The sequence below is a fragment of the Tachypleus tridentatus genome, chromosome 13, assembly GCF_004210375.1.
Source record: "Tachypleus tridentatus isolate NWPU-2018 chromosome 13, ASM421037v1, whole genome shotgun sequence".
Classification (NCBI taxonomy): Eukaryota; Metazoa; Arthropoda; class Merostomata; order Xiphosura; family Limulidae; genus Tachypleus; species Tachypleus tridentatus.
This window is the reverse complement of record NC_134837.1, coordinates 12,094,789-12,121,406: the sequence shown is the minus strand read 5'-3', so window position 1 is coordinate 12,121,406 and position 26,618 is coordinate 12,094,789. Positions and strand designations below refer to the sequence as shown.

At 31.4% G+C, this 26,618-nt stretch overlaps 3 protein-coding genes across 3 annotated transcripts; all 3 read left to right on the top strand.

The window, feature by feature from the left end:
• The first annotated feature begins 207 nt into the window (after positions 1-207).
• On the top strand, positions 208-20,626 carry LOC143240607 (C-myc promoter-binding protein-like). The gene is made up of 8 exons (XM_076483318.1): positions 208-347; positions 1,643-1,783; positions 2,077-2,495; positions 6,160-6,200; positions 6,677-6,821; positions 17,072-17,200; positions 19,832-20,084; positions 20,469-20,626. Exons 2-8 carry the CDS (start codon positions 1,684-1,686, stop codon positions 20,624-20,626), a joined length of 1,245 nt encoding a protein of 414 aa, XP_076339433.1. The 5' UTR covers positions 208-347; positions 1,643-1,683.
• LOC143238550 (uncharacterized) lies at positions 20,021-24,878 on the top strand. The gene is made up of 5 exons (XM_076478888.1): positions 20,021-20,084; positions 20,469-20,616; positions 21,590-21,730; positions 22,251-23,371; positions 24,740-24,878. The coding sequence occupies exons 3-4, from the start codon at positions 21,715-21,717 to the stop codon at positions 23,258-23,260; spliced, it is 1,026 nt and encodes a 341-aa protein (XP_076335003.1). The 5' UTR covers positions 20,021-20,084; positions 20,469-20,616; positions 21,590-21,714; the 3' UTR covers positions 23,261-23,371; positions 24,740-24,878.
• On the top strand, positions 24,787-25,682 carry LOC143238551 (uncharacterized). The gene is made up of 2 exons (XM_076478889.1): positions 24,787-24,961; positions 25,459-25,682. The coding sequence occupies exons 1-2, from the start codon at positions 24,787-24,789 to the stop codon at positions 25,665-25,667; spliced, it is 384 nt and encodes a 127-aa protein (XP_076335004.1). The 3' UTR covers positions 25,668-25,682.
• Positions 25,683-26,618: the final 936 nt, after the last annotated feature.

Below are 26,618 nucleotides of genomic sequence, written 5' to 3'. Positions count from 1 at the left end.
TCAGTTGTTTAGTTACCATTTTGATCAGTTGACTTTTGGAATATATGTACAGAACTTGACATAACCAACTTTTCAATCCTATTTTCTGATCTAAAAGATGATCAGAAAACAAACTCAAAGCAGGTAGAGCAAAAAATATGTAATGCATTATTCTTGTTCATGTGTAGTTCTTGTGAATTTATGTTTGTTCTTTTCTGTAGCGTCCTGCCAGGGTTCTAAAGAACACTCTTCAAGTTCTGTCCGACAAGATGAGAAAGATGACCTGGGGAAATAAAGCTCTTAGTTTCCAGGAAACCTTGCAGACAATGGCACCAATAGACCATGACTTCAAGATGAAGAAAAAAGAGGTATTGAAAAGTAATATGGGAAGGAAAAAACACGTGTAGGATACAAAGAATACCATTGTACTTAGTCTGAGAACAAGAAGATATTGATCTAGTTGTATGAAGGCTAATTTGTAAGGGAAAATTGAGTAAAATATATTTCTAATATCTTAACACTTTATCCCAAAAGTATTTAAAATTTTTTTTTAATAAATATGATCATGGAATGCAACAGTTTGTTTAAAACCTGGATCTGTTTGTTACAAGGAAAGTTTTGTTAAGAAGGTGCACATTTTTACCTGTTTGATTGGGGGAGTGTTGACTGAATCTGTCACAGAGCTGTGCTGTATGTAGGTCTGGAAGGTTGGTTGATTTGATTCGTTAACTTTAAGAACTCCTCCTTGTTTTAAACTTTTCATTTTGTTTAATTTTTTAAGAGTTAATGTGTTGATTGTTTTAGATCTTGCAGAACTGATTCTTGGTCTCGAAAGTATCAAGTCTTCCCATTTGTTGGTGTGTCCAGCTTAAAATATGTGTTCCACAATTGTGGATCTCTGTCATCACAAGTCACTTATCATTTTATTTGAGTTTATCTCCCTAAATGGTTTACCTGTTTCTTCAATATATATTTGTGTGCATTAGGACATGGTCTTGTATGTGGTGGTTTTCAGTCTCTCTGTGGATAATTGCTGTTTATTTTGTATGATGATGGATTTCAGAATTTATGTTAGGATTTCTCTGTTAAACTTTTTTGACTGTATACTTTAACTTATATCTGAGATGTGATATGATTGGAACGTAAGAATGGTGAAGAGTTTTTAGATGGCAGTATCAACAAGTGTAAGATATCCTTTGTAGTCATTACACTGCATGTATTAAAGTTCAATGTCCAGAACACCATGTTTTCAACTATTTTATAGAAATATTGGATGATCCTTCATTTGATAGAATGTGGATGGTAGTATGAAGGTTTTGTCTGTCCTGTATATCATTTTTAGGAAAACAGTTTTTCTGTTCTTGTTATCAGTGGGTGTTCTTTGTAAGGTCTGATGACAAAGGTATCATATACATATTTTCTATAAAATCAGAGTTTTAATTTGAGACAAGTTTTAAAATTTAAATGGACAACTTTCTGAAACATTCACATGGTTGTGCATTCATATGTAAAATACAACAAGAATAGAATTTATGTATCTTAAAAAATAGGTTATTAGAAAATTAATAATATTATAGTGGGTTATGTGAAAACAGATTACTCTGTTTTATTTAAATATGCATCTGATTTGTTGAATTATAGTTTCCATTTCTTGCATTTTTAGCATCAACTGGAACTGGAAATTCAAGAAGCCTTTCTTGATTTATGGCAGCTATTTTGAAAGGTTTCCGCTCATACCTACTTCCAATAACTCGAGCTCCAACTGTGAAAGCTACAGATCCAAGCTCTCTATTTGATGGTCAAGGTGTGTTTTGCATTTCTGTTCCAGGCAGATATGGATGATTGTGAAATTAATTAATTAATTGCAGTGTGTGTGGGTGGGATGGCATCCATCACCTAATAGTTTCCTCCAATGTATTTCTTGTCCAATTTTATCAAAATACTTTTCAAGTAAAATTTTTGTGAACAGAAAAAAATCTAAAATTTGAAGTTGACTAGGCAGTTTATTCTAATCATAGCTAGCATCAGACAAGACTTGGAATATTTGTTCTACCTCGTTTTTTAAAATCTGTTTATAGTTGTTATTTTGCTTTGCAGGATTTATAAAGAGCAGGGACAAGGCGTATCACAGGTTTTATAGCATGTTGATGAAGACTCAGATGTTTATACGTTTTATTGAAGAGCGATCCTTTGTGTCGGACAAGGATGCAAGTTTAGCTTTCTTTGATGAATGCACAGATAAAGTTGACTTGGCTGGTGAACTTCCAGACCAACATCGCCTGCTGGAATCAGACGAACATCAAAAAAGTGACAGAACTGTGTTTATAACTCCTCCTGAACCTGTTGGACTTCCAAAAGATGCTGAATTTATCTATCAAGAGTTTGGAACTTTAAATCCAAAACTATTTCACAAACACCCAGTTAAATCTCTTCTAAGTGTTGGAAGTACGGTTAGTGTGCAGGCAAACAGTCCCATGGCTAGGAGAACAAAACAAGAGATCCGTGCTGCTGACAGGGTACTGAATCATTTATTAGTATTCAGATGGCTAGGATGTTGTAATAATGCATTTGTAAATTTAGTATTCTTCTCAAAATGAGGAAATTGTTTTGTTGTCAAACTATTTAATAAGAATAATTCTGTTGTTAATTTTTCTGTGTGATAACTTGTTGGTTTGTTTGGAAGTTAGTCATATTTTCTAACATAAAGTTAAGTTTGTATTCTGTTCCAACAGTTTGGAAGTTTTTGTCTTCTATTTTTAGTGACAGAAGGTTGGCATAGTTTGTATTTTGTATCTCGAATATCATAGTTTTGTTTAATTAAAGTTATTTATCTTAGAATGTTTTTATTTTATCATTAATCTTTTGTTGTATAACAATGGAAGATTCCACCAGCCACTCCAGAAAAACAAGAAAATTGTTTGGGAAAATATTTTTTTTTTAAGAATCACTTCTTGTGCATTTGCACATGGTCTGCACCATATTATGTCTATTGAGAGACACTTGACAATACCTATGCATCTCACGAAGTAGACACTATAAACAGTGCTATATTGTTTTTTTTTGTTGTTTTTTTGCAGTGCCCCAATTATGTCTAGGTCACTAGATCTTGCTGACTAGTATATCCTTACACTTGTTTCCAAGTCAGGATTAATGTTAACAGTCAATGTTGGCAGATATTGTTGTCAACCAAAATGAAGTTTGATTCTGGCTTAATCAACATAAAATATCTGTTTCAGAGGGTACCTAACTTCCCTTATGGGTTGAATGGAGGTTCATCCTTCCATGTATACTGATAGCAGTCTCATTTTCTATTATAATCTACAATGAGCAACATTCACCACATTTTCTCGTGATCTTGGCATGCCTGTCAGTGACCTGGAGACAGAGTTTGGATTCTTTACTGAAGAGGATTATTGTAAAATGACTGTTATATCTGATGTAATCACTAATCCATCTATGGATGTGTTAGGTTGGGTCTTGACCTCCTAAGAGCCTTGTGAAACTAGCTGCTAGTGTAGAAATTTTAATACTCTCTTAGATGTTGATTGTAATGTTTCAGTTTGGTACAATTTGTGGCAAGTAATGTGTGTATATATACACACACATTGAGAGACGTGTGTGTGTGTGACTAAATATCCACGTTGTTCTTTGTAAACTTTCTGCAGTGCTCACGGTCCACTGGTTTTGTATTGACTCCTTGTATGTGAGACCATACTTTGCAGTAGATTTAATAATTGAGCAACATGACAGTGTATTACTCCATTTTCAAAAACCGTTCTCTGCTGATTGTGTCCTTATTACTTTGCTAATGTCTAATTTGCTCACGATCTGTATTACACTTACCACTGAGATGGATTTTAATGAAACACTCATACATATACAGTTTGGTTAATAGACCAACCTGTTTTCAAAAAATGGTCGTCATGTTATTTATAACCCAGGGTTACACATATAAAGGTGATTGTCAACATCAGTGATAAACAACTATTTAATTACAACAATTTTGATATTTAAGATTAGCATACATTATTATTTAAGAGACATGTAAGCAGTTAAACAGATAGTAAACATAGTATTAGGTTTAGTAAAACTGAAACAGACAAAAACACAAACGTCCTCATTATTGTGTATTTTGGTTTACTAATATTTATTCTCAGAATTTTATGCATTACGTCTTTAGTTTGTAGCAAAAAAAAATTACTAAAGTATTGAAGTGTAAAAAATATAAAAAAAAGAAAAAAATTTGTTCATCTACTGACAAAAGAATTGTACTATTGCATAAAGAACATCAAACATTTGCTTAGATTAACTTTGGTTAATATATAGATAAATTATGTCTCCAGTCATTCTTTTTATTATTAAACTGGTCTAATCCAGTAAACTTCTTCTGTAATAAGAAGAAAATAACTCATTTATTTATTATTGTTGAATTAAACAAGAAAGAATTGTGTAAGTACAATAAATGTTAATAAATAATAGCATACCCAAATTTTAGAGCCATACCATGTCATTACCACTGCCCTATATCTGAACATAGCCATAACACTGTGCTACATCTGAACATGTCCACACCCTGTCATTGCCACTCTGTGCTATATCTGAACATATCCCTGTGGTCTGACTGTTACATACTTCCACAAAAGTGATGTCTGTTTGGCACCATAATATTTAAACCCACCAAAGAATACCAAAATGGAGTTCTGCCAGGTTATGTTCCAGGATGGCTTCATGTATTTCTTAGAGTTTTCTTTAATGTTTAAAATTGTTTGCTTTATGTATTTCTTAGAGTTTTCTTTAATGTTTAAAATTGTTTGCTTTATGTATTTCTTAGAGTTTTCTTTAATGTTTAAAATTGTTTTAATGTACTCGGACCTCTATAGAACAACAATTTCTTGGAACTATAAATGACTAGAGTTTGTTAGAATTAAACATTACACACATATTTAAACTAATGTTTTTATTATGATAATAGTTTGTGAACAAAATCATGTCTATAATGATTATGTTAGTAGTAATTTAGTTGAATTCCACCTATTTCTGGCTATTGTAATTTAGTAAAACTGCAGATGAAATCTTTGTTCCCACTGATTAAATTGTTAGTGACATGATTCTGATTGTAGATTATACATTAACTTGGAACCATTTGTAATGTTATTGTTTGTGAGTGATATAAGATGTTTTTTTTATCATATTGTTGGCCAGTTAATTTTATTTTTTTACCATTATTACGTTTGTAATAAACCATTTTATAACCATTGTTCATATCTTTTATGTTTTAATGAGAATAATTGTTAATTATTTACTGTAGAAATTCTGGTAATATGTTAGATAAGTTATAATAACAGAATCTTTTAGATTTTGTATGTTTGAGATTGTGATATCGTAGTCGGAGAACAAATAAAAAGAGATAGAATTAATTATTTGTATGTGAGTAAAGGTAAAAGTAACTGTATCTGACAAGAAAGGACATCAGTTTTAGAATTGATTGAACATGTAAAACTTAATGTGAACAAAAAAAAATTATTCTTATAAGAAAGAGATAGTATATAAACCACAACCATTATGATATTAAAAGTTTCTTGAGCACTATATGTAATCATTATAAACCTATGGCAAATAACACTGTGACTAAACTTCTCAGAATTTCTGCATGTAATAATTTTCATACATAACAAAAACTATGCAAGATGAACTCTTTGTTTCAGACAATGAAAGTGAAGATAAAAGTTTTGTAAATATTTCTCCAAAAATGCATATAACACATAGAAATAAACAAATGCTACTTCTGTTTGCAAAAACACCAGAAAGCTTTCTGGAAGTTACTCAAGATATGAAACTTAGGGAAACATTATTTGTGTATAATTTATATGCAAAAACAGCTCGTTTGGGCTGAGAAAACACTTTACATAGAAGAGCGAACAAGGTTTTGTGAACCTGACGATGACTGAAGAAGGTGAAGCGTTGTTAAATCTTCTATGTAAGTGTTTTCTCAACGAAAACTCTCATATAAAGTTCTTTTCGTCATCACTGATTATTATTTGCGTATAATATTCTTTCTTGAATCATTTGTGACACAGGTAGTTGTGAGAAGTTTTCTAACCATGTAACTTAAGAACTGTAGTAAAGAAAAGGTTTACTTTTTATCTTAAATTGAAACTCAATCTAATTCTTCTGATGTAGGTTGCCAAAAAGCAGGCTGAAAATCCAATGTTGTGGGCCAAGTGAGTATAGTTATAAACTAATGTATTAAATACTTTGTTCTTTCAAGAATGTTATAGTTCTGACTATTAAAATATGCTCTTCATTAAATGGTTTATATATGAAGTTAAAATAGTAACATGGAGACGTATAATTTTTAAAGTTGGTTTGTTATATCTTAGGATTGTTATGATGTTTGTAAACATTCAGAGATTCTATTGTTACCACATCTTAGATAGATTTATTAACATCCTGAGGATAAATATTGAGTGTTTTTCTCATTATTATTAATATCATTAGTACTAGTAGTACTACTTATAATTATACAGAGTGGTTATATTACTGTTGACAATGAATTAATGCTGCTAATGTGTAATGTAATGACATATCACTTCTAAAGTGGAATGTTTTTAAGTACAGTTTTATCCTCCAAGTGTTTGGTCAGGAACTATTCTCCATTGAGTTTAATGTTTTTTAAGCACAACTTTTTCTCTTCCAGATGTTTGCTCAGTAATTGTTTCAGCTTATGGTATATTCATCTTCCTGCTTACACTAAATGTTCTCAGATGAAGGCCAAGGCCCTGAGAACAGCTTATGATGTGTTGCTTCGCATGCAGTCCATAAAACTTCAGCCAGCTGATGAAGTAAGTTGTTATACTTTTGTTTTTTTTGTAAAAGAGTCAGTAGATAGTATGTATCAGGATGTTGAGTTTGACCTCTACCATGACCTTGTCCATATTGACAGTGGTTTAGAGTAAAGATGTTATTATCTTGATTACCTAGAAATTACTGAAATATTTCATATAAAAAACATTATTCACTTTCACATAGTGGTAATGACTAGTTTGTTTTAGTAATAAATGACAGAGACTGAAATCATCAGTGTGGGCTAATGAATATTAAATAGTTGGTTATTGAATTTATATCTGCAGAATCATTTAATAGTAGTTAAAAGAGAAAGTGTTATTCAAGTATTTAACATGTAAAGCAAGAGAGTAGGTGTTACTGGAATACATGTATTTAACGTGTATAACAATAATTGTCAGAAGTGTGTCCAAACTCACTTTTTCTTCATGTTTTATAGATTTAAATTAAGTGTTTGTGACATCATTAGTGAGTATAATGTAGAGAGTAGATTGTGTGGGAATTATTAGTGAAGAAAATATAAATAATGGATATAAGATTACGCATTGATTTCCAAGTATCTTACTTTTATTGACTATTATGGAAACAAATGTTTTATATAGGATAATAGTACCATTGCTAGAGACAAGAAAAGAAAGTGGTTCCAGAGTACACTTTCCTCCAATTACACTTAACTATTATTCTACCACCAGGGTTTTTCTTTGTCTGTCTAATCATTAGAGTGATTTTTCTTGCTTGCTGCAGTCTGTTATACCCCACTCAGTTGTCTTTGAATACTTTTCACCTACATCAATGAGCTCTCTGTGTTGGTGCTGTAAAGAAACATCTCATTCACATAGTTTTATTGACATAGTGTGTCTAATGGGTTCCCTGGTGTTATGATTATTCAAATATGCTTTGAACATTATCGTGTTCCCTAGTTGATTTCATAACAGTAATAATAATAAAAAGTTTTTCTTCCAATCGGTAAGATGATTATAGCACGATTTGGATTATTATTTCTAGCATTCTACCATCGTTCACCTTTATGTATCATTGCACAACAATCGTAGTGATTAAGTGGTCCTTTGGGGGGGGGGGCTCTGAGGCTGCATTTGAGAGTGGTTCTTAAGATTTTGGAGATATATTAGATTTACCTTTTTTTTTTCTGTTATTTTTATTTAAGTGTGTTGGATATTTAGCCCCTCTGTGGGTCAGTGGTAAGTTTATGGACTCACAACACAGGGGTTCAGGGTTTGATTCCCTAGGATGAACATGGCGGATAGCTTGCATTTGCACTGTTCTAGCAAAACAACTTTATCACAGTTTTTAAATGACCTACAAAAAATGAAAAGAAGGCCGCTTTGGGATAAGCTGTCTTTGTTTTGTTTTTTTTTCTATTGGTTCTTCAAGTATGTAATGTTTTGGACTTTTTCTAAGTTTCCTTTGAACTTGCAACTTGCTTGATGCCTGAAATGTCTGTGAGCATTTTTTTGTCAAACACTGAAATTCTGGTACATGTTGGAAGGTCTACTTATTAATTATGTGTGAATGGACAGTTAGACCTGATTTGACATGTTGTTGGAACCTCTTGATTTGACTTACTACTACCAAGTGGAGACATCATTCCAACTCAAATAATATTTGCTCCTTGTATTCTGTGGTTCTAAGATGGAGTTTGTAGTTCCCCTATACAGGTCTGTTTCCTGATGGGATAAAGAAAGTCTATAGACTTACAATTTAACTTCAACCTTTTTGTTTCTTATCACTTCACTTTGTTAGAAGACTCTCAGGGTAAACAGATTCATTGAGGATGAATTGTATCCATTGTTAGCATCCACATTGGTTCAATTATCAGCTTCTACTTTCCTTCTGGTTGTTGAATTCTTGGATTTCATTGTCTTGTACAGGAGGGGGTTACAGTTCTTCCCCTAATCATCAGTACTGATCCCCAACATAGCTCCTCAGTGAATTGCTACTTAGATTTTGTCTATATCCAAGGTTTTCACTGCTTTGAATTGCCAACAGCATCTGTAATTATTGTATACCTTCAGGATCCTGTGGGATCTTTGTTCCAAGAATTTGTGGATGTGTGGTATCTATAACTATTGTTCCATAAGCTCTGCAGGTCCTTGGGTCACAATTGGTCATTTATTTCACATTTCCCTATTTATTATCTACCCACTCTGTGGAGTTTTCATGTACCATGGTTTATTGGAACTTGAAATTTAGTTCTAGGGTGATCTGAATCTAATGGGTCTGGGGTTAGTGAGAGTGAAGCTAGTTCTTCAGAGTATTTATTCTTGTTAGTTGTTGGGCCTATGAAGATAGGAGATTGGTGTCCAATCATCAGTCTTCCTTGTATATATTAATGGCTATATTCTGTGTTGTTTTGTTTACTGAGATTGTAGATATCAAAGTCAATTGGCTCCTATCACACTTTTGACATTTGTGGTGCACAAGGGTGAGATACTGCAGTTTTTTACCTTCAGTCTAGAATAGGCTTAACGTAGGGTCTTTCCGTATCGTATGACTTTTCTCATCCTCCTTCATTTTATTGTATATTATGCACACACCATTCCATGGATAACTGGTTACTACTGGCAACATCTTGTGAATTGCTAGATCATTGCATTCTAATTCTACTTTCAGACACAACCCTGGCAGGCTTCTCTTTAATGATTGTGACATCTATTTTTTCTCCAGTTCAATATGTTATCAATCTGGATATTTTTCAGGCTCAGGTGTTCTCCCGTTCTACTCATTGATATAAAGTAGGATGTCACACTTTTACTCACTTCCCTTTCTCCTACTGCACAGATGGTTCTTTTGCTTCTGGGAATGTGAACATTTCTTGAATCCTTTGTGCCTTTGGGATGAGAACACAAGTGATCCTTTTATTGGTCTTTAAGTGGTCAGGTATTATACACTTCTATTTTTTGGTTTCTGCAGCTTCCTTCACCAGAATCATTTTTTGATCTCCAGAAGTTAAGTTTGGATAGTACTACACTTTGAGTTCCACTACAGCCACCTTCACCAAAGTTCCATTCTCTGCACGCATGTTTTGCTTCAGGGAAGGGGTAGATAGATACACCAACAGTCAGAAATTCTAGAATTTATCCACTTTTAGCAAGGATTCCCTATGTAAAGATTTTGGCTAAGTCTTATCAAGAAGGTGTATGGTCTAGGGGAGTTTATTTTAAAATTTTCAACCTCCTTTCTCAAGACTAATCTTATCACCTTTCTAGATTGCTGTATTTTGTGAATGTCTGTAGTAGCAGGTCCAGTCTCTCACTCCAGACTGATTCTTGTGATAGAATAGATGTTGCACTGAAAGATTCTGTTGGATTAGCTTTCATTTTGCTACTCTAATTGGTGGGTTCATTGGATCACTCAACTACTGGCAGCTTGGTCTCCAGTACCTCATCTTTGGGCCTTGGCAACAGATACTACCCATCTGGACAGGACGGTATTACCACTTTGAACCTTTTCTGCACTTCATATGTTACTTAGGGTATGAAACATGATTTGTTCCAAACTGTTATCAGATCTTGTGGATCACACCAGATTAGCAGTTACACCTTTGTTTCTGCTTTTGTGGACCCTTCTGGTGTGTCCAACTGTTCTACTTCTTTTAAGGCTCTTTGTGGAGGCACCCAGAGGGTCAAGCTTTTGGCATAGAGATTGTGCTCTCTTTCATATGGCATTGGGGTTTAATTTCTAAGGTTGACACATATCTGGCACAATTTCTCCTTAGTCTGAAAGCACTTCTGTCAGTGGTAATGACATGCATATCAGTAATATTGTACTGAAAGGAAGTTGATCCCTTTTCAGTCAGTGGTGTTGACCAATACTGGCAAACAAGAAAACCTAGTGGTTAAGTAATAGCTATAAGTGTGTCAGTGGAGATAAGTATTATTGGAACTATATTTTCAGTTTAGGAAAATATTAAATTTTATCGCATTCAGGGAAAATGTTGATTTGTATGCTGTAATTAGGGTTAAACAGTGCAGCTTACTAATTTGGAGTACTTACATGCATTTTTCTTAAGAGTTGGAGTGATGACTACAGTGTTTTTGAAATAGTCTTTTTTGTTTATGATATTAGAGTTATCAAAAGAAAAGTTTGTTACTCGTATTATAAAGACAGGTGGTAAGGGTATTAAAACTTTAATATTATAAAGACAGATGGTATGGGTATTAAAACTTTAATATTATAAAGACAGGTGGTAAGGGTATTAAAACTTTAATATTATAGAGACAGGTGGTATGGGTATTAAAACTTTAATATCATAAAGACAGGTGGTATGGGTATTAAAACTTTAATATTATAAAGACAGGTGGTATGGGTATTAAAACTTTAATATTATAAAGACAGGTGGTATGGGTATTAAAACTTTAATATTATAAAGACAGGTGGTATGGGTATTAAAACTTTAATATTATAAAGACAGGTGGTATGGGTATTAAAACTTTAATATTATAAAGACAGGTGGTATGGGTATTAAAACTTTAATATTATAAAGACAGGTGGTAAGGGGTATTAAAACTTTAATATTATAAAAGACAGGTGGTAAGGGTATTAAAACTTTAATATTATAAAGACAGGTGGTAAGGGTATTAAAACTAATATTATAAAGACAGGTGGTAAGGGTATTAAATCTTTAATATTATAAAGACAGGTGGTAAGGGTATTAAAACTTTAATATTATAAAGACAGGTGGTAAGGGTATTAAAACTAATATTATAAAGACAGGTGGTAAGGGTATTAAATCTTTAATATTATAAAGACAGGTGGTAAGGGTATTAAAACTTTAATATTATAAAGACAGGTGGTAAGGGTATTAAAACTTTAATATTATAAAGACAGGTGGTAAGGGTATTAAAACTTTAATATTATAAAGACAGGTGGTAAGGGTATTAAAACTTTAATATTATAAAGACAGGTGGTAAGGGTATTAAATCTTTAATATTTTAAAGACAGGTGGTAAGGGTATTAAAACTTTAATATTATAAAGACAGGTGGTAAGGGTATTAAATCTTTAATATTATAAAGACAGGTGGTAAGGGTATTAAATCTTTAATATTATAAAGACAGGTGGTAAGGGTATTAAAACTTTAATATTATAAAGACAGGTGGTAAGGGTATTAAATCTTTAATATTATAAAGACAGGTGGTATGGGTATTAAAACTTTAATATTATAAAGACAGGTGGTAAGGGTATTAAAACTTTAATATTATAAAGACAGGTGGTAAGGGTATTAAAACTAATATTATAAAGACAGGTGGTAAGGGTATTAAATCTTTAATATTATAAAGACAGGTGGTAAGGGTATTAAAACTTTAATATTATAAAGACAGGTGGTAAGGGTATTAAAACTTTAATATTATAAAGACAGGTGGTATGGGTATTAAAACTTTAATATTATAAAGACAGGTGGTATGGGTATTAAAACTTTAATATTATAAAGACAGGTGGTATGGGTATTAAAACTTTAATATTATAGAGACAGGTGGTATGGGTATTAAAACTTTAATATTATAAAGACAGGTGGTAAGGGTATTAAAACTTTAATATTATAAAGACAGGTGGTAAGGGTATTAAAACTTTAATATTATAAAGACAGGTGGTAAGGGTATTAAAACTAATATTATAAAGACAGGTGGTAAGGGTATTAAATCTTTAATATTATAAAGACAGGTGGTAAGGGTATTAAAACTTTAATATTATAAAGACAGGTGGTAAGGGTATTAAAACTTTAATATTATAAAGACAGGTGGTAAGGGTATTAAAACTTTAATATTATAAAGACAGGTGGTAAGGGTATTAAATCTTTAATATTTTAAAGACAGGTGGTAAGGGTATTAAAACTTTAATATTATAAAGACAGGTGGTAAGGGTATTAAATCTTTAATATTATAAAGACAGGTGGTAAGGGTATTAAAACTAATATTATAAAGACAGGTGGTAAGGGTATTAAAACTTTAATATTATAAAGACAGGTGGTAAGGGTATTAAATCTTTAATATTATAAAGACAGGTGGTATGGGTATTAAAACTTTAATATTATAAAGACAGGTGGTAAGGGTATTAAAACTTTAATATTATAAAGACAGGTGGTAAGGGTATTAAAACTTTAATATTATAAAGACAGGTGGTAAGGGTATTAAAACTTTAATATTATAAAGACAGGTGGTATGGGTATTAAAACTTTAATATTATAAAGACAGGTGGTATGGGTATTAAAACTTTAATATTATAAAGACAGGTGGTATGGGTATTAAAACTTTAATATTATAAAGACAGGTGGTATGGGTATTAAAACTTTAATATTTTAAAGACAGGTGGTAAGGGTATTAAAACTTTAATATTTTAAAGACAGGTGGCATGGGTATTAAAACTTTAATATTTTAAAGACAGGTGGTATGGGTATTGAAACTTTAATATTTTAAAGACAGGTGGTAAGGGTATTAAAACTTTAATATTATAAAGACAGGTGGTAAGGGTATTAAAACTTTAATATTATAAAGACAGGTGGTAAGGGTATTAAAACCAATATTATAAAGACAGGTGGTAAGGGTATTAAATCTTTAATATTATAAAGACAGGTGGTAAGGGTATTAAAACTTTAATATTATAAAGACAGGTGGTAAGGGTATTAAAACTTTAATATTATAAAGACAGGTGGTAAGGGTATTAAAACTTTAATATTATAAAGACAGGTGGTAAGGGTATTAAATCTTTAATATTTTAAAGACAGGTGGTAAGGGTATTAAAACTTTAATATTATAAAGACAGGTGGTAAGGGTATTAAATCTTTAATATTATAAAGACAGGTGGTAAGGGTATTAAATCTTTAATATTATAAAGACAGGTGGTAAGGGTATTAAAACTAATATTATAAAGACAGGTGGTAAGGGTATTAAAACTTTAATATTATAAAGACAGGTGGTAAGGGTATTAAATCTTTAATATTATAAAGACAGGTGGTATGGGTATTAAAACTTTAATATTATAAAGACAGGTGGTAAGGGTATTAAAACCTTTAATATTATAAAGACAGGTGGTAAGGGTATTAAAACCTAATATTATAAAGACAGGTGGTAAGGGTATTAAATCTTTAATATTATAAAGACAGGTGGTATGGCATTAAAACTTTAATATTATAAAGACAGGTGGTAAGGGTATTAAAACTTTAATATTATAAAGACAGGTGGTATGGGTATTAAAACTTTAATATTATAAAGACAGGTGGTATGGGTATTAAAACTTTAATATTATAAAGACAGGTGGTATGGGTATTAAAACTTTAATATTATAGAGACAGGTGGTATGGGTATTAAAACTTTAATATTATAAAGACAGGTGGTATGGGTATTAAAACCTTTAATATTATAAAGACAGGTGGTAAGGGTATTAAAACTTTAATATTATAAAGACAGGTGGTAAGGGTATTAAAACTTTAATATTATAAAGACAGGTGGTAGGGGTATTAAATCTTTAATATTATAAAGACAGGTGGTAAGGGTATTAAAACCTTTAATATTATAAAGACAGGTGGTATGGGTATTAAAACTTTAATAATATAAAGACAGGTGGTAGGGTATTAAATCTTTAATATTTTAAAGACAGGTGGTAAGGGCATTAAAACTTTAATATTATAAAGACAGGTGGTAAGGTATTAAAACTTTAATATTATAAAGACAGGTGGTAAGGGTATTAAACCCTTTAATAATATAAAGACAGGTGGTAAGGGTATTAAACCAATATTATAAAGACAGGTGGTAAGGGTATTAAAACTTTAATATTATAAAGACAGGTGGTAATGGGTATTAAATCTTTAATATTATAAAGACAGGTGGTATGGGTAATAAAACTTTAATATTATAAAGACAGGTGGTAAGGTATTAAAACTTTAATATTATAAAGACAGGTGGTAAGGGTATTAAAACCTTTAATATATAAAGACAGGTGGTAAGGGTATTAAAACTTTAATATTATAAAGACAGGTGGTATGGGTATTAAAACTTTAATATTATAAAGACAGGTGGTATGGGTATTAAAACTTTAATATTATAAAGACAGGTGGTATGGGTATTAAAACTTTAATATTATAAAGACAGGTGGTATGGGTATTAAAACTTTAATATTTTAAAGACAGGTGGTAAGGGTATTAAAACTTTAATATTTTAAAGACAGGTGGCATGGGTATTAAAACTTTAATATTTTAAAGACAGGTGGTATGGGTATTGAAACTTTAATATTTTAAAGACAGGTGGTAAGGGTATTAAAACTTTAATATTTTAAAGACAGGTGGCATGGGTATTAAAACTTTAATATTATAAAGACAGGTGGTAAGGGTATTAAAACTTTAATATTATAAAGACAGGTGGTATGGGTATTAAAACTTTAATATTATAAAGACAGGTGGTATGGGTATTAAAACTTTAATATTTTAAAGACAGGTGGTAAGGGTATTAAAACTTTAATATTTTAAAGACAGGTGGTATGGGTATTAAAACTTTAATATTATAAAGACAGGTGGTATGGGTATTGAAACTTTAATATTATAAAGACAGGTGGTATGGGTATTGAAACTAATATTATAAAGACAGGTGGTAAGGGTATTAAAACTTTAATATTATAAAGACAGGTGGTAAGGGTATTAAAACTTTCATATTTTAAAGACAGGTGGTAAGGGTATTAAAACTTTCATATTTTAAAGACAGGTGGTAAGGGTATTAAAACTTTAATATTTTAAAGACAGGTGGTATGGGTATTAAAACTTTAATATTATAAAGACAGGTGGGATGGGTATTGAAACTTTAATATTATAAAGACAGGTGGTAAGGGTATTAAAACTAATATTATAAAGACAGGTGGTAAGGGTATTAAAACTTTAATATTATAAAGACAGGTGGTAAGGGTATTAAAACTTTCATATTTTAAAGACAGGTGGTAAGGGTATTAAAACTTTCATATTTTAAAGACAGGTGGTAAGGGTATTAAAACTTTAATATTTTAAAGACAGGTGGTAAGGGTATTAAAACTTTAATATTTTAAAGACAGGTGGCATGGGTATTAAAACTTTAATATTTTAAAGACAGGTGGCATGGGTATTAAAACTTTAATATTATAAAGACAGGTGGTATGGGTATTAAATCTTTAATATTATAAAGACAGGTGGTAAGGGTATTAAAACTTTAATATTATAAAGACAGGTGGTATGGGTATTAAAACTTTAATATTATAAAGACAGGTGGTAAGGGTATTAAAACTTTAATATTATAAAGACAGGTGGTAAGGGTATTAAAACTTTAATATTATAGACAGGTGGTATGGGTATTAAAACTTTAATATTATAAAGACAGGTGGTAAGGGTATTAAAACTTTAATATTATAAAGACAGGTGGTAAGGGTATTAAAACTTTAATATTATAAAGACAGGTGGTATGGGTATTAAAACTTTAATATTATAAAGACAGGTGGTATGGGTATTAAAACTTTAATATTATAAAGACAGGTGGTAAGGGTATTAAAACTTTAATATTATAAAGACAGGTGGTAAGGGTATTAAAACTTTAATATTATAAAGACAGGTGGTATGGGTATTAAAACTTTAATATTATAAAGACAGGTGGTAAGGGTATTAAAACTTTAATATTATAAAGACAGGTGGTAAGGGTATTAAAACTTTAATATTATAAAGACAGGTGGTGTGGGTATTAAAACGTTTAATATTGTAAAGGCGGCTGGTGTGGGTATTAAAACGTTTAATATTGTAAAGGCGGCTGGTGTGGGTATTAAAACGCTTAATATTGTAAAGGCGGCTGGTGTGGGTATTAAAACGTTTAATATTATAAAGGCGGCTGGTGTGGGTAATAAAACTTCAATTAAAATAACATAGAGAAGAATGTTTAAACCTTCTTAGGGTATCTTCAGGTTAACAAAGAGAGTTTGTTCCATACTTTATTTTAATTAAGGTTTTAATACCCATGCCAGCCATCTTTTAGTACATTTTTACTTCAGTGGGCTTCTCTTCTTGTAAGCATGATTTACTTTACTCAACTTTCTGTCAGATATTGTGATATTTTGTGTTGAAACTTGCTCATCTTTGTTTTAATGTTTGCTGTGTGGAATCATTTCTTGATTTTCCAAATATTCCATTTAATGTTTTGTATATAACCATTTTTTGTTATTTTTGTTTGTCGCATGAAATATTTTCCCAGTAAAATAGACGTATTTAGAATGTAGTATGTATTTTGCTAGGTCTGCTATCGGGTTTTGATGTTACTGTGTGGACTGTATGGACAACCAATCCTAGCAGCGAAAGTGTTGTTTGAAATGAAGAGAAATGGTGTTCAGCCTAATGCTATTACATATGGATATTACAACAAAGTAATGTACATTTCTTTATCTTGCTGTTTTAACATTAATATGTATTAAGGTAACTAACACACAGCTTATGTACATGATTAAAAAGCTCTAGAAACAGTATTTAACAATGATAAACTACAATTTTTTAACTTGTCTTATTTTTAATATACATGCTGTTAACTCTTCAACATGGGCTAGGTCAATTTGACCAAACATGTGACCTTGTTGTTCTCATTTAAAATCTTTATAGATTTACTACTTTTAACTCTCAATATAGTGTGTATATTTTCAGTTAACATTACAAGTCTTTCATATGAAATAAATAATTTTTAGTGAAATTTTTTAATAAAATAAATATTTGTTTGTGAATATATTAAATTTTGAATAATCCATGTACAAAGTGATTTTCATGTTAAGATAAAAAGTACTTTTCCTCATCTCAAAAAATTTCAAATGTTCCTTGTGTAATCCCTAAAATTTGACTGACCTGGTAACCACCAAAAATTGAGGTGAATCTAAATTACCTGTTTCTCTAGGATAACTTCAAATTATAACATGAAACTACATTTGTTTATCTTAAGCAGCTTTAAGCTTGTAACATATACATCTATTTATAATTAAATTTTTGTTTTACTGTCCTTTTCATTTCCTGTTGAACTTTGTCTATCTGCTGTTCATGCTATTATAAGTTGTAAATCACTTGGGGCATGTGCAGCTCACATTACACTATCAAATTACATTATCCAAGTGCTCCTTGCATGTTAGCCTAATGCCTTGTTAAACATTTTTATGATATTATGTATTTTACGTAATCTAACCTTATTTAACATAGAAAGATCCCTATTTTTACATTGTAGTTTGGTTTCTAATAATAAAGAATAAACATGAAGAACAACAAATAAAATAGGTGCCCAATGTTTTTTATCTCTCCTTTGATTGTACAGGATGTTTAAGCCTACTATTTTATACTAATGGTAGTAATACATTATATAATTGTTATTTAATTAAATACTGCGTCAAAGGACATCAACTAATAATATGCAAGAAGTATACAATTTCTCCTACTTCTCATAAATGTTCTGGCTTTTTAACTATGTGACAAGAATCATGACAAATTTATCCAAGCTAGTTGTTAAGTTTCTCGCTAGAACATTGCTTGTGTTCTGAAGTAAATTGACTGTTATCTATTCAGAACACAATGTTATACAATATGTTATTTAACAGATGAAAAGCTTGACTTTCTATAGGTTATATCTAATATATCATTAAACTTAAGAGAACTGAAGCATATCCTGAAACAAAGGATGTGATGAGTGGGTGTAGCAGGAAGGGTCTGACTGATTTTTTGTTGATAGCTCTGTAACCAGACAGAATTAATGGCTATAAAAATTATTATTTGTCTGAGCAATAACAATTTTATAGGAAGTCATTTATTTAATATTTTACATTTTCAAGGAGTGGTGGATAAAATAGAAAAGACAAGATGTCTAGAGAAAATGTTATACATGTCACACTACATACTAATTCAGGATTTTTTTTTAAATATATTTTCCTTGTAGAATTAGGAACTTCACCCATATTTTAATAGTATATAAATTGTGTTAGCTAATATTTCATGCTATACTAAAAGTAGGTTAATAAAAGTTTGAATGTGAGCCACTAAAACTTTCTGTAATGTACAGTAAGGGTTACCTGAGGCAAAGTAGCTCTTTGTGAACAGTATTTTAGCATTATATTTCCTTAACTTAATATATATGTAGTTAACTAATGCACAGTTTATGTACATGGCTACAAAAGTCTATACATGCGGTTATTATAGGACAATCACACATTAATTCTGTAGTTTTATACAAACAAGTAATGTTGCAATGACATTGTGTAAGTATGAGGTTCTATCTAACTTTGGCTTAAGAGTGTATTGTGATGCGTTTCATTATTAAGTAAAAAACATATGAATGAAAACACACAAATGCCAGTTTTGTATTTTCAAGAACACTTCTCAGTTTCCAAAGTAAAGTGCTCTGTGATAAGACATACCTGGTAAGATTTACTTAAAAATTGAAAAACTCAAGTGTATATATATGAAGAACAAGAGATTGCCTTGTAGGAATACAACAAAAGTGATGACAGTGTCTAAAGAAAAAAATTCCTATCAAAATATCTGGTCAAACAACTATTTCACAAAGTCCCTAAGCATTATATTGAGTCATAGCATATACATTAACATAACTTAGGGAATCAATATGTGAAATAATTAATTATTCTTTGCTTGTGTTATGTAAAGCATTAGTTAAATTAACTAATTTGTGTAGATATTATATCAGCTTTCAACAGTTAAGATATGTGTTACAATTAATAGCTTCTAATGAAAGTAAAAGGATTTAGAGAAAAATAGAATATTTGATAATTAAGTTTTCAGATTCACAAAGTTAAGTTAGTTACCAAGTTTGAATTTCAAAATTCCCTTACCTCAATTTTTTAATCCCCTTTTTGATTTCTGTACTAGGCTTTATTATGAGCAAATATATATTTTGGTAATTATATATAATAACTAGCAGAAATGGAAGTTTTGATGTGATCCTTGAACTTGCTGTGGAAGATACTGTATTACTAAACAGCTTTATTGAATAGACATTTGTTTATGGATTGTAGGCTGTGTTAGAAAGTAAGTGGCCTTCTGCTGAGACTAATGCAACTCTTATGTGGAACAAGCTGAGAAATGTAATTCTTGGGGTGACACAGTTCCGGCACGGTTCAAAAAAGAAAGCTCAGCGATCACTCTCATTAGGTTCAGAAATTGATTACGACCAAGTTAATAATGAGTACCCACTAAGAAGGCTCGAAGACAAAACTCAACAGATTGAATTAACATCTGATTTAGGACAAGTTGATAAATATAGTTCAGGCAAGATACTTTTTCTTTACTTCCATACATATTGTTCCTCCAGTGGTTCAATGCCACATTTGAAGACTTGTGTTTTGATAGTCATGGTGGGCTCAGTGAAGATATCTCATCATGTAGATTAGTGTTCAGTCATAAACAAAGCATTATGTATGTGGTATGCAGTCTTTAGCATTAGTTTCATGTTGTAGTGTGAAGCTTTGGTACAAATAGCTCACCACCTTTCTTTGTGATGGACAAGGAAGTCCAAATCTACATATGTTAACAAAAATGTGTAGCAGATCTAGTAAAATATTTTTTCAGGTTCCCAGTTTTATTTAAAAAGTGGAAGAAATTAGCTTGTGTGTGACTTGCAAAGTTTTTGATTGTAAGGTATCTTATTCCCAGGAGGACAATCGGATGGTGGCTATAGCTCCATGAATGCAGAAGAAGCCCAAAAAGTGGCATTAACACAAACATCTGTACAATCACCTGGAGTTGAAGGAAAAAAACAACCTCATCTTTTGTGTTTAAACCGATCTCCCTTCTGTGCAAGGTATTATTGAACAACGCTTTTCGTTTTCACTTACAAATGTGATGTTTATAATTGGTTTATTCCTCAGAATATTAATAACTATATTTGTAATGTGCTATTGCTTTTCAGCAGGAATGAATTTACTAATGATCAAACAGTTAACAAAATAGACATTACTTTATAATGTGCAAACATTATGATGACTAAATGTGATACTTAAACTAGTGTTTTGTCCTAGACTGTTTCAGTGTAGTGTGAAATGTTGTTATTTAGATTATAATTTGATAGTATTTACTTATCAAAACCTCAGTTCTTCTCAGCAGTGACTATGAAAAGTTTAAGTGAGTATTTAATTTGCTATGAATTGTTAAGATGTTATAACTCAGTAATTTGATTTGGCATTAACAGAAGCTGTTGAGCAAACTTAGAAACTAAAGTTACTTATAGATATGTGCAGTCAGAGTTTGATGGTTTTCTTTTCCATTGTATGATGTGATACATTTTTTAAGTCTGGATGTTTCCTTTGGTAATGAACTAATTGTAACATAATTTAGATTTTTAATACAAGTTTTGTGTAAATAAGCACATGTTTAGAATTGTTTTTGTTGGTGTTATGAAACTGATTTGTACTTGGTGAAAGAAAGTAACAAGTTGCTATGGATATGTAACGATCTGCAACAGCTTTCATGCTTCACATTTGATACGTTCTTAGAGTTGTAGCACATTATCCCATCAAGAGTTACAGTAATCACAGAATAACCTGTACTTAGTATGTGTGTTTTTTTTCTAGTATTGAAAATGAAGTGAAATATTTTTTTTCAACTTGACGTTGATTTATAATATTGTTAAACATAGGAGATGAACTATTGCACTAACTATTGATTCTTTCATGTATTATTTAAATATCATTTGAAATATTATGCAACCAGTATTTATTCGTTTATTCTAGTAAGAACCTCTACTCTTCTGGAATGATTATTGTCTACTTCAATAGGTTGTCCTGGATCCGGAAGAGCTTTAAAGTTTGATGAGCTGGACTTCTCAGCTGCAGATGCTTTCAGGAACAGGGTGGGAAGTATAGTACGTAGCTCAGCTAGTAGCCTGAGCAGCCTCTCTGGGATGCCTGATATTTCAGGTTTGTGATCTTATTAATTGCTGGCTGAATGTTCTTGTGTTATGGATGTGTTTTCTTCTTATACCTGCAGCTAACAGATGATGAAGGATTTTTGTAGAAGCTATCAAGCAGGTTTATTATTATAGCAGCAGTTTTGTTTGCAGAAAAAAAGAGATTGTCCTTTTTTGATGGTACTGAAGTCATAACTAGATAAAACTAAAGAGGTCAGAATTGTGTTTTCTCATATTTTTATAATCGGAGACATTTAACTTGTTACAATGTATAGTTGGTAAGTTATTGTATCTTTTAGAATTGTTTATAGAAATGTATAATCACATTGTAAAAATATGCCAAATGTATTTGTATACAGTAAAATTTATTAGAAAATTCTTTCCATTACCAAATCCATTTTTTATACATTTTTAAATCTGTATTTAGTTGAGTCTCTTAAGATATCAATAAGAAAAGAAATGTGCTTATAAATCTGAAGAATAATTCTTAAAAATGAAAATGGTTTGAAACAGTATTGTTTTTGGTTTAGTGGATAGCAGTGCTGGAGTTCTGATCACAAGTCATCCGTTGCTGGTTGATAGTCCCTGTAATGATGAGGTACCGGGCCAACAAAGTAACGATCATGGACGTAAACGTCATAGGAGTGCAGGAAGTCATGGGAGGAGGACTTGTCGAACATACAGATTGAGACATTACAGTGGTCCATTAGCCCAGCCTCTAAACAAAGTTGACTCTCCTCAAATATTTCTACGCTCCAGCAGCTTTGGCAACGACACCCAAATCATCCGAAAAATTAGGAATGAACCAGTAGCTCTCAAAGATACAAAAGGATTTGATCACAAAGAACCTCCACTAGTGACTGTAACAGAAAACTCTAATACCTCTCTCTCTTTAGGAGAGAACAAAGAACCAGCAAGGGTTTTGAAACTTAGTTGTTGTGAAGAAGAATCAGACACTGAACTTGCTACAGAATGTTCAGAAGAGACAGTCACATCATCTATATTACCTCGTCCTAGATCACCTAACATCCCTATTAAGAAGAGGAGTAAAACTCCTCAGAATGACAAATGTGTATCACCTGACTACCATTCATCACTACCTGAAAATGGTAGTTACCACAGCAGTTCCTGTGGTAGTAATGACAGTGAATTACAGGAAACTCAAGAGCATGATTTTATTACTTCCACTTTCAGTCCTCTGAAAGAGACGTGGTTCAGTTGGGAATATTTTACAGCTAACTCCCTTCCTCGAGTAGCATCTAGTCTCAGTTCAACATTAGGATTGAGCGGCAGTGATGGTGGGAAAGTTACCCGCAGCTCAACCTTTCACGGTCCTACACGCAGATCCTCAAATAGTTCACTGAGATGTAAGGTAACATCTGATGACTCTGTAGAAGATGCAAATGGCAGAACTACCCCGTCTCATTCTATGACTCTCCCAGCAACCCCAGAATCAAAAAGGAGCCCGAAGATTGTTGGAACGAGAACTCCTGGTCGACCATTTTCAGTCAGCATGTCTTCTTTAGGTTACCCAAATTAACGCCTAAGCACACAGAAATGTTTGACAGCCTGATGTCAGCAGCTAATACAGTTGCCACTAAGTTTACTGAGCTCAAACAGTCATGGTCAACGTCCAATACTCCAACAAAAGGTAAAAGCTAGTTGTATCTACTGATATCTATGAGGATGATTTTTAGTTTCTGCAACATGTTTTTATGGTAGGATTATATTTTTAGCTTTTGAGGAAGATTTAGTGTAAAGTGAAAACAATTTCTTCTCAACATTTGCAGTCTCAGACACAATTTTAAATTTTTCATTGATAGTGGTACCTCAGCTTTATGAAAAGTGCATATAATTAGGAAACCACTTTTGCAAAACTTGTTTTTGTTAAGTGCCTCTCATTAAATACAGTCAATGCTAACTTAATTACAGGTACACAAGTTTTGTTACTTCAAATAAGCTTGTACTTGAGCATATGTTGGAAATATTGTAAATATTTTTTTTTCTGTGGTGATAAATTGTATATAAGATCTCCGTTATTATAAATCACTTCTGTTTAATTGTATAAGAATGTAGTTTCATTATCTGATCTAGTTCCATTTCATATGTATGACAGCAAAGTTTTAGTATCAGAAATCTATTCTATTTCAGAAGTATGTGCATCTTTTAGTCTGCCTTTCAGACTAAAACCTTTGTGCATTTTAGTGTGCAAAATAAACTGTTCACAAACCATGTATAGTACATGTCTTAATAATCGATAACATTAAACTCTTACAAAAAAAACAACAAAATAGAAACAAGAGTAATAAAGTCTAATGTTTTATAAAATTCACTTTTTTAAAAGTTCCAAAATCAGTGATACTCCAAAATTTAGTTTGATGTAGATACACTGTCTTGATTTTTTTTTGTGGGGTTTTGGCTTGGCTGGGCAAAGTTTGGAAGTTACTGGCCATGGAAGAAGAATTTAATGATTCAACATTACAAGTTTTTTGAATGAAACATGAACATTTATTGAAGTCCTTTTGAATCATTTAGTTCTCTGAAGATTTTGTTACAAACAAAGTTAATTTTGAAAAGTTTAAAAAAATATGAGGATTTCTCATAAACATGATTTTCTAAGCTTTTTTTTTTTTTCTAGTTCTGACATTTTCCCAGTAAGCCCATAGTGGCTCATTAGCAAGCTTTGAGGACTTAGAATGCTAAAATTTTGGGTTCGTTCTCTGCAACAGTGTTCTTTAAATAAGAGAAGTTATGTTTTGATTTAAGTCATTAACAATGGGAAGTTTGCTGTACTTTCTTCATACAGTAGATTAGATATAAATAATAAAAAATACAATATAATGAATAATTCATTCAATCCAAGAGTTCTAAGATGGGTTACATTGTGAAATGCTTTTCTAGTATGTTTGTTTGTGTACATTCAAAAACTACACACGTTTTTTGTCTCTTTACATTGTGAGAGTGGAATTTAAGTTCATGAAAACAAAAAGTTACTATTTTTATTGTTTTCCTTTGACAGATAGCATTGGTGAATATTCCAGACCTCATGAATTGGACAGATTCTCAATGTATGATGACGATCGATCAAGTACTACATCAGAGTGTCGACGTTGTAGTACAGACTATTTGAGTCGTAGTTCCAGGAGTGATGATGCTGTATTTGAAGACTTTCTTATGGACAAACTTGCTTTTGATTTTGGCAGTTGCAAGTCATGTGGTACTGGGGAATCTCATCGTGTTGGTAAGTTCATGGTATTTGTAAGTCATGTGGCATTGGGGAATTGTGTTGGTAAGTTCTTGGCAGTTGTAAATTCACTGGCAATTATAAGTTGTGCAGTACTGGGGAATCGCATCAAGTTGGCAAGTCTGTGGCACTTGCAAGTCGCGTGATACTGGGGAACCGCATTGAGTTGGCAAGTCCTTTTAATCTATTACTTTCTAAAATAAATCTGTTTTGTGAATAAATACAATTTTTCAGGCCATGTTTCTTACTTCATTTTTAACTTTGTTTATTATTCATTATAGATGTTATTTTCTGCTCCATGGTTTTGAGTAAGAATACTAAAGTTGCAAGGAATGTTTAAAAGAAATGTTTTAGTGTAATACAAATATTTGACATTTTTACAGAGAATTTTGTGGTATTAAAAAAGTAATAAGCCTTCAGGAATGTACTTTAGTGAGAAGTGCTAAATGTTTTTAAAATGTTATATATTTACATATGAATTACATTTAATTTAGGGAGTGCTCCAACATTTGCTAGTCAACTGCTTGACATGGGTAGTGGTCATTTTGACACTGTGCTGGATAAGAATGCTTCAACAACTAGAATTGCCATGGAGATCACAATGACCACTTGTTCCAAATGTCATGTGTGCTCATCTCTTCTGTACGATGAGGAAATAATGGAAGGTTGGTCAGCTGAAAACTCAAATTTCAATACTCGGTAGGTGGTTTTTGGTCTAATACTTCATTACTTTTGTAATAATGCTTTATAGTAGTTAAAGTAATAACTAAGTGCTAATATTTCTCTAATAAAATTGATATTAGTGGAACAATATAATACATCTAAAGAATACTCTGAAGTAATAAAAGCTGTTTTGCTCCTTGAATATGAATTCTCTTGTGCTATTGTTATGACTGTTTCCTTTGTTTTATAGTCCTTGTCCTTATTCTATTTGTCATTTGATCACATGTTTGCCATTTCATGTAGTGTAAAACTATCCTTTTCTTTGATCAATGTGTTAGTTTAAAAATGGATTTTTTTCTTATTATAAATACCTTTAGTGACTTTAAAAAATGTCTGTAGATGTTTTGTACAGTTAATGAATGTGTCATTGTTACCTCTCTATACAGTCATGAAATTGTTTTCAGATTTCTTGCAAGTGTATCAGTAACTGTTAAGAAGGAAAGTTTTGCTAACTGACTTGACTGTAATTTGTACTGAAACTCTCATGTAGCTAGTGTAGACAATAGAGGAAGGATTTGTCACCTGAACAAAATAAACCATTAAAGCTGATACTCTTAACAGAAATTGCTTAATAAAGAAATAATTTTGCAATTTTAGAAGTTCTCATCTGAAAAACATGTGCATATCTCTTTCAAAATAAAATTAAATTCAGAAACAAATATGCACTAGGATTTTAACCTGTTTATTGAAGCATAACATAAAAACAGTGTAATTAGTAATAATCACTTCAGTATGATTCTGTCATATGCTTGAAGTAAAATGTTTGAAAAAGCAAAAATTCTGAGAATTTATCATTGGAGATAATTTAACCAAACATACTTTAGTGAGGCCCAACAGTTATCAGGTGGCTTATGATTTGTAATGAATTTTCTTATTTTACTCTAATTTCACCACCATCATGTTTTACTTGTATCTGGTGTATTTAACAGTG

Excerpts from the sequence above, each read along its gene's own strand:
- LOC143240607 (XM_076483318.1), top strand. The coding sequence starts at position 1,684 with ATGGCAGCTATTTTGAAAGGTTTCCGCTCATACCTACTTCCAATAACT. Across the intron at positions 1,784-2,076 it reads CTCTCTATTTGATGGTCAAG|GATTTATAAAGAGCAGGGAC; the intron begins GTGTGTTTTGCA and ends TTTGCTTTGCAG. Across the intron at positions 6,822-17,071 it reads AACTTCAGCCAGCTGATGAA|GTCTGCTATCGGGTTTTGAT; the intron begins GTAAGTTGTTAT and ends GTATTTTGCTAG.
- LOC143238551 (XM_076478889.1), top strand. The coding sequence starts at position 24,787 with ATGTATGATGACGATCGATCAAGTACTACATCAGAGTGTCGACGTTGT. Across the intron at positions 24,962-25,458 it reads TGGGGAATCTCATCGTGTTG|GGAGTGCTCCAACATTTGCT; the intron begins GTAAGTTCATGG and ends CATTTAATTTAG.